Consider the following 13,459-nt stretch of genomic DNA (forward strand, 5'->3'; position numbering starts at 1 on the left):
AATTAATAAAAATATTAATCTTATCATAACCATAATTACAAGAGAAGCGTTGATTTAAAGCTTACTCCTTTTATGAAACAATATGTTCGGCACAGAACTTCCCATGGAAGGGAAAATGAGGGAATCATCAAGTGAGAAATACTGACAAATTCCCCAGGAGAATGGGGAAGCCAGCCATCAACTTTAGCAGTGGACTCTCAGGAAGGGAATTGGAAAAATCCTGAATGATCCCTCTTGACTTCTGAGTATGAATGCAATCGTCAGGTTGAGCTTGAGAACCATGAACCTGGGGGTGTCATCCAGGTTCATTCTTTTCCGGTCCAGGCTCTATTTTATATAAACATGTAAAAGAACAGCTAAGTTTCATCTATTTCGTTCTTAGAGACAAGTTCCAAGCCCTCATCATCTGCTGTTACAGTTGAATTGTTTGTCAGAATATCTGGGGGGATCAAAGCATCTGATTGATCAGCCTTGGGGACGAGAAAAATTAGACCCAGAGTTGCAAATCTCAGGGTGTTTCTAATGAGAACAACCAACCACAGGTTTGTAAAATCAGTCCTGGTGACATGCAACGTATGAAGAACAATCCCTCCACCCCATTTGGATGTCAGGGAACCGAGGCTGTCAATGCACATTAGCAGTGCAAAAAATGTGCCTTCAATGCCTAGAGGGCAAAGCCTGGTGCTTAATACAATCATGGGAATCCACCTTATTCTGCTGATAATTCGTGAGACACATTCTTCCATAATGACAAAGAAGTAATCTGGGATTCCGAGGACTAAGTTCCATCGAAGGATGAAGATCAGATCGAGCATCCCGGATGTGCCATAAAGGAGTTGAGCGAAAAAGAGTAGGTTTCTGAATGGAATGTCTTTTAGTGTCTTGTGATAGATCAGAACCCCCACCATTGAAGCCATTGCACCAATTGCATAGATGACCCCAACAAATTCCTGCACTTGAGAAAGATTGAATAAGAAGAAATGTGAAAGGGATTTGGTAGGGTATTCTACTGTTTTAACTGGGATAATGAGAAACCTGAGAGAATGCAGGACCAGCTTTCGGATCAGTGTACCAATAAAACTGCCCTTCATGAGTACTTATACTCAGAGCCAAAGAGAGGTACATGTACAGTGACGGCTTCCACACCTGAGGGAACTTGATTGTCTGATACATCCCCCTTAGGGCAACTACTAACGTTTCCATTGCCTGTATAAGCATCCACACAACATAGATACATTAAGTATTGGGAAAAAATATATATTAGCATAGAGTTCGGACTATTACAAGTATTCATCACTTCTCAAAGGAATGTTCAGGTTTTCTTTTCCCATCTTTGACAGAGTTTAAGTTGTTCAAGTTGAAACAGAACTTTTAAGGTTTAATGGCTGGAGTTGCCATTGACAGATAAACCTCTTCTCCTCATGATGCTATAGATATCAGCATAGGTAAAGATGAGATGTGCAAAACATAGAGACTGAAGATGACATCAATTCCTTCATAAAAAAATTAAAAAAAAAAAGGGCGTTTTGCGCATGGAACAGGATTATAAGGCAAGGAACTTGATGTTGATATCTAAACTTTTGAGAAATGCTAGTTGCTGAATGATAACATACCTTGAACAGATTAAATTATACATTAACATAAAGAGATTGATTTTTCTTTAAAAAAACAACCAGAATATCTTGTCATTACACTTTCAAACATAAACATGAGAAGTTCTTGGTTATAGTCTCCACCTATATTAACGTAATGTGGAGTGGTTAGCTGTTCAACCACCAGTCCTCAGCATAGGAAGCATAGTCCCCTGCCAAACCCTTCCCTTTTCATTAAAAAAATGAAAGCTGCAGTATGTTCTACTGGAGTTTTCAAGACCTTGCAGGGTAACTGTGAGTTTCATAATCTAGACCAACCTTTTCTTTTTTTTTGTCTTTTGACCAACTGAGGATAAAGTTTGCAGATCTTACCTCTGCACTGACATAATCCAGTTGCTTCAGTCCTAGAAAAGTTGTTAAATGACGTGAGAAGGAAAGCAAATCTTTCTAGGGATGGAAAATCTGTAGAATTTACCAATCATGATCTAGATTGGTTTGACTAATTGATATACTAATTGTTAAGTCAACAATTACATCGTTCACTAATTCTTAGAATCCAAAGAAGATGGAACCTGAAGCCGACAGTTTCCATGGCGTAATAAAAGAAATGGCTCTAATGTTTTACCAAACTGTAGCAACATAGTATTTGCAGGAGAATTTATACGGAAAGAAGAAAAAATCTAACCTTCTGCTTCTCAGATTGAAGGCTGGTAGATCTCATTTCATAGATTACAAAGCCCAACACTGTGATAAAAACTGGTGGGATTGCCAAAAGAATTAAAGCTCCCTGCAGCAATTATATATGTTAAGAAAGAGGAACAGAGAGAATTTAGATACCAAGCTAGTAGTTGATACAGAAGAATTTCAACATGGTTACAACTTTTGGTTTCACTAAAGAATATAATCAAACGTTGAAATGATCAGTGCTTAGCGAAAACTGACAATTTATGAGGTCAAAGGCCAGTGCTTCTGGCCATTTTCCTCAATCTGCAGCCACCTTCATTTAGTCCTGAATCGTGGCTTCTAATTTTTCAAATTGCAATGGTACAGATATCAGATACCTATTAAGTTCAAAAAAATAGAGAGAAGAAGCTAACCTGAGCTCCGAGATGGTGAACAAAAAACCCACTGGTGGAGTAACCAATTAAAGCCCCGGCAGAGGAGCAAAATCCACAAAGGCTTTGCATATCCGGAGCCAAAGATCGGACCTTAATGCTATTTCTTGCAATACACGCATCAATTGTCACATCTGCTATTGCCATGCCTGCTGCAACCCCTATCAAGCAACCCAATGCCAAAGCAGCAGGCAAGTTACCGAAAAGAGCAACCATCAACGCAGAGGCACCCCCAACAACACCAGCAAGCACAAAGTATGGTCTTCTTCTATAGCCTTTTATTGGAAAAACATCAGTGAATAGACCCCATACAGGTTTCATAATCCATGGAATGTAGTATAGGCCTATGTAAAGTTGCACTACCGAGGGCTGGACTTTCTGAACGTCTTTCCAGTAGTAGTCCGTGACTACTTTGAAGAAAGAGCTGGAGAAGCCTTGGCTGAGGCCATAGACGAGGACTATGCCAAAGATGAAAGTTGGGTTTAGCTGGGAAGAGAGCATTTGTAGCCATTGAAAGGGCTCAAGAAAGAGTGAGAAAATATTGCTTTGGTTTGAATTGCAGGCTGGTTGTTGGGAAGTACTCGAGAGAGACTCTTCAACGAGTCCCTCTTTCTCTGAGGAATCCATGTTTGAGGTTTAAAGGAGCATGGATCTGCAAATGGCGCTATAGATCAAAGGAGATCACAGACAGGGAAACTTTGACTGCAGGATCTTATAAATCCATGGCCTACCCCAGGTATGCCATACGAAGATTATATTATTGCTTAATAAAGGAAAAGATATGGTGTCCTGTCCCTCCAAAAAAGAGAGGTATGGTGGAAAAGTCTAGGCATGGCCATCGTTGACCGCTAAACCTCTGGGGTCGGGGCTCTGGCCATGTTCCATTATTGGTTGACATAAAATATTACTACTATCGTTACCTTGGAGGAGTGTTCTCCTTTTTCCACACCCACGATATCGGAGTGGTTAGCTTTCACGATTGCCTCCCCCTTTTACATTCCAAAGTCCAACCTCGGAGTGTCATAATATACTAATTCGTCGCGGAACTTGACATTGGAAAGGAAGTGCAGCCCTTGAATATATATGTTTGAGGTCTTATATATATATATATGAAGGGAGAATGGGAAATGCAGGATCTGGGACAGGCCAGAAAGCCAGCCTTGCGGGAAAGGAGGTGGGCCAACCAGCTGGGCCAAGCCCCAGGCTGCAACGTTTGTAGTCATTCCGGATGAAGAGTTGATTATGACTATTGGAGAGTTCATCCTGACAAACTGGTGCAAGTTGACTTTAACTAAATTAAAAAAATCGCGTCCAGCTTGGTTGTTCTATCTGCTTTGACTAAATAAAAAATGGGGGAAAAACAGGAACGAGCTCGTCCACTCCCACCCATTTAAGGATGTCAAGTGACCAACAAACCAAGCCATGTCATCCGATTAGTTGCAAACTTGGTAGTTAATAAAGTGAATAAACTCCGGAATCTGATAAACTTTCAAATTAGAGTTTTATTTTTCGAATCCACACTGCACCAGAAATCTTTTCTGCAACCCTATACATGAAGTAAATAAGATCACTTGCGATAACGGTTAAGCAGAAATTTGAACAAGTAGGGCTAATTAAATGCATACCACGTCTGATGATGGAAGAGAAAAACAAAAGTACATATTGATGTATCAGACTTATATAGCAGAAAAAAGCATTCCATTTTCATTTACTGATTGCAAAATTTACACCTATCTACTTCATTTCTCATGCTAGCACACGACGGGATGCATGTTGCTGTGGCTCAAGACTCATGCCGCAAGGAGCTTCTGAATGTCCTTCTGCACCACAAAGAATAAATTTATTTCGTTAAATAGATAAAGATACTTCTTTCTTAATGAACTACTCAGGATTAGTGTAGCACTTCCTTTAATATAACCAAGTCATAACACAGTCATATGTTTTGAACTTGTGCCCTTGAACAACAATGTACACATATCAATTGCACCGAGTGTGAGCAAGTATCAGCAATGAGAGGGGACCGGAGTGCAAATAGGCAAAGTCCAGAACAAACTACTTCCAACGTGATGTAAAGCAATAGATAAAATCAATGCAGAAAAGCAGCAAGTTACATTCATAGGGTGCTATCACTCAACAATGATCCTACTACTGAATTCGTCATCCAATTCATAAAATTTAAAGGAATTGGTTTTCACTACTTATAGCAGCTTTTAAATTTCACCAGCCAAAGATGGTAAGATATAATTGTTCTGACTACTCTATCAGACAAGAAAGTTTTTTTATAGAACTGGCATTCGAATGCGCATAAAGAAAACGCATTGAATTTAGTTGCCGAATTTTGCTCTAGAACCCATTTTCTCAACATATCTACCACAGGACAGGTGGGAAGAGTTATTCATGTCGAACTATAAAAACTGGTTGTTCTATTAAAGAATTACATGCCTTAACATTGATATTCAATCACAAGCATTAACATATCTCATTGCTATTATGTCATGAAAAATTCAATTCCTATGAGATTAACTGGACTGGTAAGAGAACCAGAATAGCTGTAAATACATACCTCAATTTGGAAAGGCGATATTGTTGGTGGATACCTCTCGACAACTTTGCCATTTTTGTCCACCAAGAACTTCTCAAAATTCCACTTGACCAAGTCACCTAAAAATCCACCTGCATTCGACTTCAGGAATTGGTAAACGGGAGCTGTGTTTGGTCCATTCACATCAACCTGTTTCATAAACCTTTCCTTTAGTCATTAAAAAGTATTATCTCCATCATAAATGCTATACTCAAATGGGAAAGCAGGTAGACACACCTTATCAAATATTGGAAATTCTGCTTTGAACCTGGTACAGGCAAATTGTTTAATCTCAGGATTTGATCCAGGCTCTTGTCCCCCGAACTGATTGCAAGGGAAAGCTAGAATCTCAAATCCTGTGAATAGAGTTGCATGAACAGATCTTGTTAAAACAGGTCACACACAGTGTATGAAGAAACAACTATACCAAACACAGAGTACTTGGCTCACCTTGAGTCTTGTATTTCTCATATATGTGGGAAAGCTCAGAGTAATTTGATGTCGTCAAACCACTATGAATCAAAATAAAAAATTCTTCAATCAGACCCCAAGTAAAGGACAGAAAACAGACTAAACTGAACAATAGTAGAAAATACTGTAATTATCTTGAAAGGGAAGCTGTACCATTTTGAAGCAACATTAACAATCAAGAGAACTTTTCCCTTAAATCTGCTAAGAGAAACATCCTTCCCATCAATATCCTGCTCAAAGAGAGAGAGAGAGAGAGAGATCCATTAGCCAAGTGAAAAAACATTATCAAGTTGCAATTCTTCAGTTGCTGCACTTCCAAAAGTCCTGCAAAATTCAGCAACAGAGTCAGAACTTTTGTACCTTCACAGTATAGTCGTACAGAGTCTTCTCTGTAGCTGCTCTTGCATAAATCCCTGAAGATCTAGATTTGAAGACAAACCCAGGAACAGAAGAGGACTGCAAAGAGAACCCATGTTGCAAAAAGCCTGATTTCGAAGACCCAAGCGATGATTCAATGGAAGGAATCGAGAAAGGCCATGAAGAAGGCATAACTGGGATCTTTTTGGTTTGAGACAAGTCATGAAGATAAGAAGGAAAAGTTGCAGAGAAAGGCATGGAAGCCATGGTTTTTTCTTTTCCTTAGCCGTATAATTGTCTACAACAAAATATATGTAGTTATTACAAGACAGCAAAGAAAAGCAGACAACTCAAACTGCCTCACCTTCGGTCCAAACGAATTTGTAGTGGAAGGTAAAATTCCACGTGTTCGTTCCTCAACATCTCCTGTTTTCACTCTCTGCTGATTTCTGTACTTTGTTTTGTTTTGTTTTTATGCTGTCCAGATTTTTTTTTTCGTAAAAAGCAATATATTCATTTATAAGAAAATACTTAATTGGTGAGAAATGAGATCTAATTAGCACTTGAAATTAGGAATGAACAATTTTCAGTTGAAATTGAATTAATTAAATTAATCAAATAAATTTAATTTTGGTTTTGAAAATTCTTTTCGATTAACTAAATTAATTTATTTAAGATTATAAACATATAAGTAAGTATATTTTAATATAATTTTATTTTTATTTGTTGGAATATTTTTAAAATATTACTAAATTTATGATATTTGTTAATTTTATTTACTTTATAATTAGTATAATAATTAACAAAATTAAAATTTGAGTTCAAATTTTCAATTATCTACCCGACCCGAGGGAGTGCACTCTTGGGCTAAATTATGGGCCTTAAAATGTACATTTCCAAACCCACGGTCAATGACTCAATGGCCCAATTGGGGAGGTGAGTATTTTATTCAATTATTTTATCATAAATAATATATTTTTAAATATATTTTATATTTATTATTTTATTTTAGAAACATACATAATACAATTAGACTAAATGATAAAGACATGTAAGTTTTATTAGTGAAACATTAAATAAAAATTTTAAAATATATTATATATAAATCTTATTAACACAAAAAAATAGACCAAATTAATTGAAATATATTAATTTGAATTATCTTTGATTTTCGATTTTGTGAGAATTCCATTAATTCTATTTTCTTCTAAAATCAAACTGATCGAATCGATTAAATGTTCATCTCTAATTACAATATTAAAGAAAAAAAGAAATGAAAAGATCCCAAAATTGCAAGTAATCCATATGGAAAATAAAAATAAAAAAGGCTTAATAATACTAATATTAGTTGATAGAAAAGAAAATAATATTAAATAAATAAAATAAAAGAAAAAATAACTGGTAGTAAAATAGTAAATGAGAGAGCATGGAGTAACGGGCTAGGGGGTAGCGGCGAAGGGTGAAAGGGTTTTTCTCATCCAAAGCTACTCTCTTCTTCTTCTTCTTCTCTTTGCAGCTGCAAAGAGTTGAGCTTGGTATCCAGATTGAGAGAGAGGAAAAATTCAGGGAAAAATATATTAAAAAAATCCAAAATAAAAAAGAAGAGCAGAGGGAAGAATAACTCAATCTCTGTTCTGTACTAATTTAAAAATAAAAACCCAATTCATCTATTCCCTCTCAAGGACCTTACCTATCTTCTGTCACTCTCTTCCGACGGTTTTCTTATTCTTTTCCGTTTCCTTTTTATCGGACATGTATCGGTTCGCCATTCTCCTTTGTAGAATCTGAATTATGCAGACGGATCAGACGGTGATTAGTTTGAGGCCGGGTGGCGGCGGCGGCGGCGGCGGTGGTCCGCGTAGCACCAGATTCTTTGCTACTCGCTTTGAGTTCTCCTCTTCTTCTTCTTCTTCCTTGGATTCCCAGATTCTGCGTCCCGCCTTCAAGGTCCATTCAAAAACCCTAGCTTTGATTGTTACATTCGTTTCCATTTATGAATTGGAACTTTTTTATATTTGAGTTTGTAAAGAATTTGTTTTTCAGATCTGGGGTTTTTAAAATTGAAACTTTTTTCAAATTTTAAGTGGATTTATTGTTTTTTGTTATTTTTTCGTGGACTGAGGAGGTAATGCTAGTCATGCTACAAGTTTAAAATTTGAAATGATTGTTACATCGGGGGATTGATGGTAATGGATTTTTAGTTGTCCTAATTCTTGGCGGAGCACTTGAGTTTGTGTAGCTGCTGTAAATATGGACAAACATGAATATGCAGGCATTAGGTGGGCATGCAATGAGTATGTTGATGCCCATAAAGAATCTACATTACATTACAGGCTTCTATAAGTTTATAAAACAAATGTGCCTTTTAAAGAATTGTAAATTTAGAGAGGAATGCGCCTGTTTCGGCCCTTTATTTAAAGTTTTGTGACATAGGATTGTGTGCAGCCTTGATATCCATGAGAGGAAGTTGAGTTTTTTCCGTTTGGCTTTCTGTAATGTACAAAGGATAATGTTTCTAGCAATGCTGTTTCTTTTTTTTTTTTCTTTTGAAGAGCCATAAGTTGCTTTTGAATCCATTATTTGAATTTTTTGTATGTTTTCATGTTATAAGTTTTCTATTGCTGTTTGTAATAGGCTGGGGATTTGCGGTTTGAAGGTCATGAGTTTGTCCGGTATACGCGGGAACAGCTGTTACAACTTAAGGAGGTACTTTGTCTTTTTTAAATGATGATCTAGGGAATCACATTTGTCTATTTAAATTGTGAAGCAAAAGTCAGATTTTTGGCTTATTTTGCATTATAATTTTTGTAGGTGACAGAGAGAGGAGTTTATATTCCAAATAGATTTGGCTAACATTCCTTTTTAATCAATATGCAATATTAGAACCTTCTACTTGTTATCTGATTTTTTTTTGTTTGCTTCTTCCATCAGGTTGCTGATATCCCTGAGGATATTTTGAAGATAAAACAAGAAATTGAGTCTGAGTTTGTTGGTGAAGATCAAACCTGGGGTCGTGCTGATGGCAATGTGAGTTTAGAAGATGTTGCCTTTTATTAAAATTGTTTACATGTTGCTTCTTTTTGGGTGGACGGAGCCATTGCTCAAATCGATTGTCAACTCCTAGTATAATTATTGGAATATTGCAGTCCAACTGTAATAATGATTATGCTTGGAAATATTTCTGAGACTCTCGTGTTTTACATTCTGATTCATGTGCTGTAGACGTTGTTAAATACTTATTCATCCCCAAGTTATACCCTAAAGAAAATGGTGAACAGAGCATGTCATTGTGGTGATTCATTTCTTGGTTTATCTCCTTTCTCTTTATGGCCATAGCACCTTAGCAATTACGGCTTCTGTTTTATTTTTCATTAGCTCCAAGCTCAACCCCAAAGTCGTTATTCTGAGCCAGACAACCGTGATTGGCGTGGTCGATCTGCTGCCCCTGGAGATGAAAGATCCTGGGATACAATTCAAGACAATAAAGAGATTTCCAGTCGTTTTGATTCAAGGCCACAGGAAATGAATAATCACCAGGAGCATCTAAACTCCCAGTTTGCAAGGGCTCAAATTTCAACTAGCCAAGGGGTAACAATGTCTTACCATTTAGACCACTCCCCCACCATCTTCTCATATTACTTAAACGGATGATTTGTTGATATTTATTTTTCTGCTATCACAATCTGTTAAAGTTATCGAAGTATAAGTTGCAATTGAGGTTGATGTATACATTTGCATATTTAGCTTTTGCCTGTTTCATTTGAATTTCCTGTGAATCAGGTAGGACCTACTCCTGTGCTTGTAAAGGCTGAAGTCCCGTGGTCAGCTCGAAGAGGTACTCTTTCCGAGAAGGAGCGTGTTTTGAAGACAGCAAAAGGGTAACTGATCCTATGAATCACATTTAATTTGTCATGGGCTCTTGTAATTTATATTGCATCTTCTTTATCTCTAAGTTATTTATAAGGATGCATTATCTGGATTATCTAGTTTAATGCTCTATCCTTAGGGTTGTTTATTGTGAGTGTTTCTATACAGAAACTGTTTGTTTGCATAATAAATATGTCATCACAAATGTTGTTCTCACTGTGCAGTATATTGAACAAATTGACCCCAGAGAAGTTTGATGTTCTTAAGGGTCAGTTGATTGACTCTGGCATTACAACTCCAGACATTTTAAAGGTTTTGATTGGTCGTGTCTTGACACCTTCATCTTTGGCATCAATCTAATCATTTGTGTCTGTCAATTGAATTTACCGTCTTTGCATTTCAGGGTGTTATCTCTCTGCTGTTTGATAAGGCTGTGTTGGAGCCAACATTTTGCCCTATGTATGCTCTTTTATGTTCTGACCTCAATGAGAAGCTTCCTCCTTTTCCTTCTGATGAGCCTGGAGGAAAGGAAATTACTTTTAAGCGAATCCTTTTGAACAATTGCCAGGAGGCATTTGAAGGTGCAGACAATTTGAGAGAAGAAATTAGGCAAATGACTGGCCCTGATCAAGAAGTGGAACGTGTGGAAAAAGAAAGAATGGTTAAACTGCGAACTCTGGGAAACATACGCCTAATTGGTGAGCTGTTGAAGCAGAAAATGGTGCCTGAAAAGATTGTCCACCATATTGTGCAGGTTTTCTTCATTGCATTAGTTTTGGCATGGATTTGCTTCATTGTTATACTTGTCTGTTTACCATGTTTCTATGTGGAGCAGGAGCTTTTGGGACATGATGGCAAGACGTGCCCTGCTGAGGAGAATGTAGAGGCTATATGTCAGTTTTTCAACACTATTGGGAAGCAGTTGGATGAGAGCCCAAAATCTCGGCGAGTAAATGATATCTATTTTAGCAGGCTGAAGGAGCTGACAATAAATTTGCAACTTGCTCCACGATTAAGGTTCATGGTTCGTGATGTTCTTGATTTGAGGGCCAACAACTGGGTGCCTAGACGGGAAGAGGTTGTTATTCTGTATATGCTAAACTTTAAGCATTTTCATCAACAAACATAATTTTATTCAATCCTTCTCCTTGCATTATTATATTGCATCAGACATCATATTTCCATGCTCCATAAGTGCAGACCAAACCTGTTTTTTAGTAGTCACCTGTTTCCTGAAGTACAAAGCATAATACCAACCCTTGATTTTGCCTAATTCTTTTTTTTTTTTTTATAAATGCTGATATGGTTGTGGGAGTATTTGACATTCTCTTCTGATCCTGTTTTGGCAGATTAAAGCAAAGACGATCACTGAAATTCATTCCGAAGCAGAGAAGAATCTGGGGCTGCGACCAGGTGCAACTGCAATCATGAGAAATGGTCGTAACAGTGGGGCTCTAGGGGTTATGGCCTCTGGGGGTTTCCCAGTTACCCGACCTGGCTCTGGGGGTATGATGCCTGGTATGCCTGGTATCAGGAAAATGCCTGGAATGCCTGGGCTTGATGCTGATAACTGGGAGATTCCTCGATCTCGGTCAATGCCAAGGGATGATGGACTGGGTCCTCAGCCTGCTGGGCATGTGCAGCAACCTTTCATCAGCAAATCACCTTCCATTAATTCGAAGTTTCTTCCTCAAGGTAGCGGTGGCATAATAGGGGGGAAATCGAGTCCATTGTTACAGAGTAGTGGTGGGCCCCCAGCTAGACCTCCAAGTTTTGAACCTGTGAATCCTAAGCCTGAGATATCAGCAGCAGCTGCAGTCAGTTCTCCTGAGAAGACTGTGGGTAATGCAACAAAATCAAATCCTGCTGCAGTCAGTTCTCCTGAGAAGCATGTGGGTAATGCAACAAAATCGAATCCTGCAGATCTTCAGAGAAAAACAAAGTCACTGCTTGAAGAATTTTTTAGTATCCGATTACTTGATGAAGCACTACAATGTATTGAGGAGCTGAAAGCCCCTACTTTCCATCCTGAGGTCGTGAAAGAAGCTATTGCTCTTGCTTTGGAAAACAGCCCACCTTGTGTGGATGCAGTCACAAAGCTTCTTGAGTTCTTACTTAATAAGAACGTCTTCACTGCTAGGGACATAGGAGCTGGTTCTATTCTATATGGCTCTTTGTTGGATGATATCGGTATTGATCTACCAAAAGCACCAAATAATTTTGGTGAAGTTCTTGGGAAGCTGGTTATGGCTGGAGGTTTGGACTTTACAGTCATCAAAGAAATTCTGATGAAGGTGGAAGATGAGCGGTTCCGAGCATCCATCTTTGGTGCTGCCATTGGGAGCATTAATTCATTCCCTTCTGGGCAAGAATTGTTGGCAAAGCAACACACTGACGTGCAGGCTTGTGAAAGTTTGCTTACATAGTTCCAGACTGCTTCTTGGTTATCTTTTTAGAGTGCCATGCGGGAAACTAAACAGATATCTGTTTCACATCTCATATGTTTGGGAAAATTTTGTGTTTTGAGTTTTGAAGATGATGGATGGGAGAACAAAGAAGATTTATTTAAGTTGTACATCTTTTTTTTTGTTTGAGATTTTCCCCATTCTTAGTTTTGTTTATCGAGTGAGAAACATAATGCTTTATATTTCCCCCAGGATGCTAGGGATGAATAGTTGTTACAGTACATTAGAATCCATGTACGAAGTTTTTGATCCATCGCCTGCATGAGGCCCCAATTTTCTTTATGGATAATGCATTTACTTTGTCCTTATATTTCGATTGTCATGGGCCTACTTTATCCCTTTGTTATGGGTCGTTACTCTCTCTCTGAAATGTTAACCTAATATCGAGTGTTGAAACAATTTTTTAACTTAAATTTGTAAAATTCTCGTTGTAAGTCAGGTCAATTTGCCTAGTTCATCTATTTGAAGTCTTTGATGTATTATGAGAGTTACCATATCATTTTGTCACAGTTCATTATTTATTTTATCATGATGTATTATTTTTTTAAAGAAATTTCTTAATTAGATATATAATGTTCATGTTTAAAAAGTTCAACACATAATGTCTTGACAATTTCATATTCCTGACACGTTGTCTGGTTTCAACAAATTGAAATAATGTTAACAAGAATCAATTGTACTTGTACAAGTGGAAAGCCAAGCAGGCTATTCAGATATACTCAAACATACAAGAAAGTCGGCAGTTCTTTGATCGAATTGGGAAACAAACTTTGGGGTTGCCTTGTAGTTAGACCACAATGGGCGCACGATTGATCTTTCCACAGGTGCTAGGCTTCTCGACCATGCAATTCAACTGATTAAACCCATGCCAATCTTCTACTTCCATAGTGCAGGAAATGTTATGTTACGAAAACTATATAAAGAAAAATATCAAAAAAATTGATGATGGGTTACACCAAGATTACGTGTCACATGTATCTAATCCAATGGACATCTGATTTTGATTGGAGA

General features: G+C 37.6%; 3 protein-coding genes across 3 annotated transcripts; 1 reads left to right on the forward strand and 2 right to left on the reverse strand.

Moving 5' to 3' along the window:
- LOC18587693 (probable folate-biopterin transporter 6) lies at positions 3–4,125 on the reverse strand. The gene is made up of 5 exons (XM_018127395.1): positions 3,628–4,125; positions 2,690–3,359; positions 2,278–2,379; positions 1,036–1,206; positions 3–950 (listed from the first exon to the last, which is right to left on the reverse strand). Exons 2-5 carry the CDS (start codon positions 3,332–3,334, stop codon positions 357–359), a joined length of 1,512 nt encoding a protein of 503 aa, XP_017982884.1. The 5' UTR covers positions 3,335–3,359; positions 3,628–4,125; the 3' UTR covers positions 3–356.
- On the reverse strand, positions 4,175–6,599 carry LOC18587695 (phospholipid hydroperoxide glutathione peroxidase 1, chloroplastic). The gene is made up of 6 exons (XM_018127396.1): positions 6,120–6,599; positions 5,913–5,989; positions 5,739–5,800; positions 5,526–5,644; positions 5,271–5,438; positions 4,175–4,527 (listed from the first exon to the last, which is right to left on the reverse strand). Exons 1-6 carry the CDS (start codon positions 6,381–6,383, stop codon positions 4,498–4,500), a joined length of 720 nt encoding a protein of 239 aa, XP_017982885.1. The 5' UTR covers positions 6,384–6,599; the 3' UTR covers positions 4,175–4,497.
- LOC18587696 (eukaryotic translation initiation factor) lies at positions 7,549–12,756 on the forward strand. Its single transcript, XM_007011639.2, has 9 exons — positions 7,549–8,063; positions 8,751–8,822; positions 9,048–9,143; positions 9,492–9,704; positions 9,897–9,994; positions 10,208–10,295; positions 10,387–10,737; positions 10,819–11,061; positions 11,333–12,756. The coding sequence occupies exons 1-9, from the start codon at positions 7,908–7,910 to the stop codon at positions 12,407–12,409; spliced, it is 2,394 nt and encodes a 797-aa protein (XP_007011701.2). The 5' UTR covers positions 7,549–7,907; the 3' UTR covers positions 12,410–12,756.

Source organism: Theobroma cacao, chromosome 9, assembly GCF_000208745.1.
Source record: "Theobroma cacao cultivar B97-61/B2 chromosome 9, Criollo_cocoa_genome_V2, whole genome shotgun sequence".
NCBI lineage: Eukaryota > Viridiplantae > Streptophyta > Magnoliopsida > Malvales > Malvaceae > Theobroma > Theobroma cacao.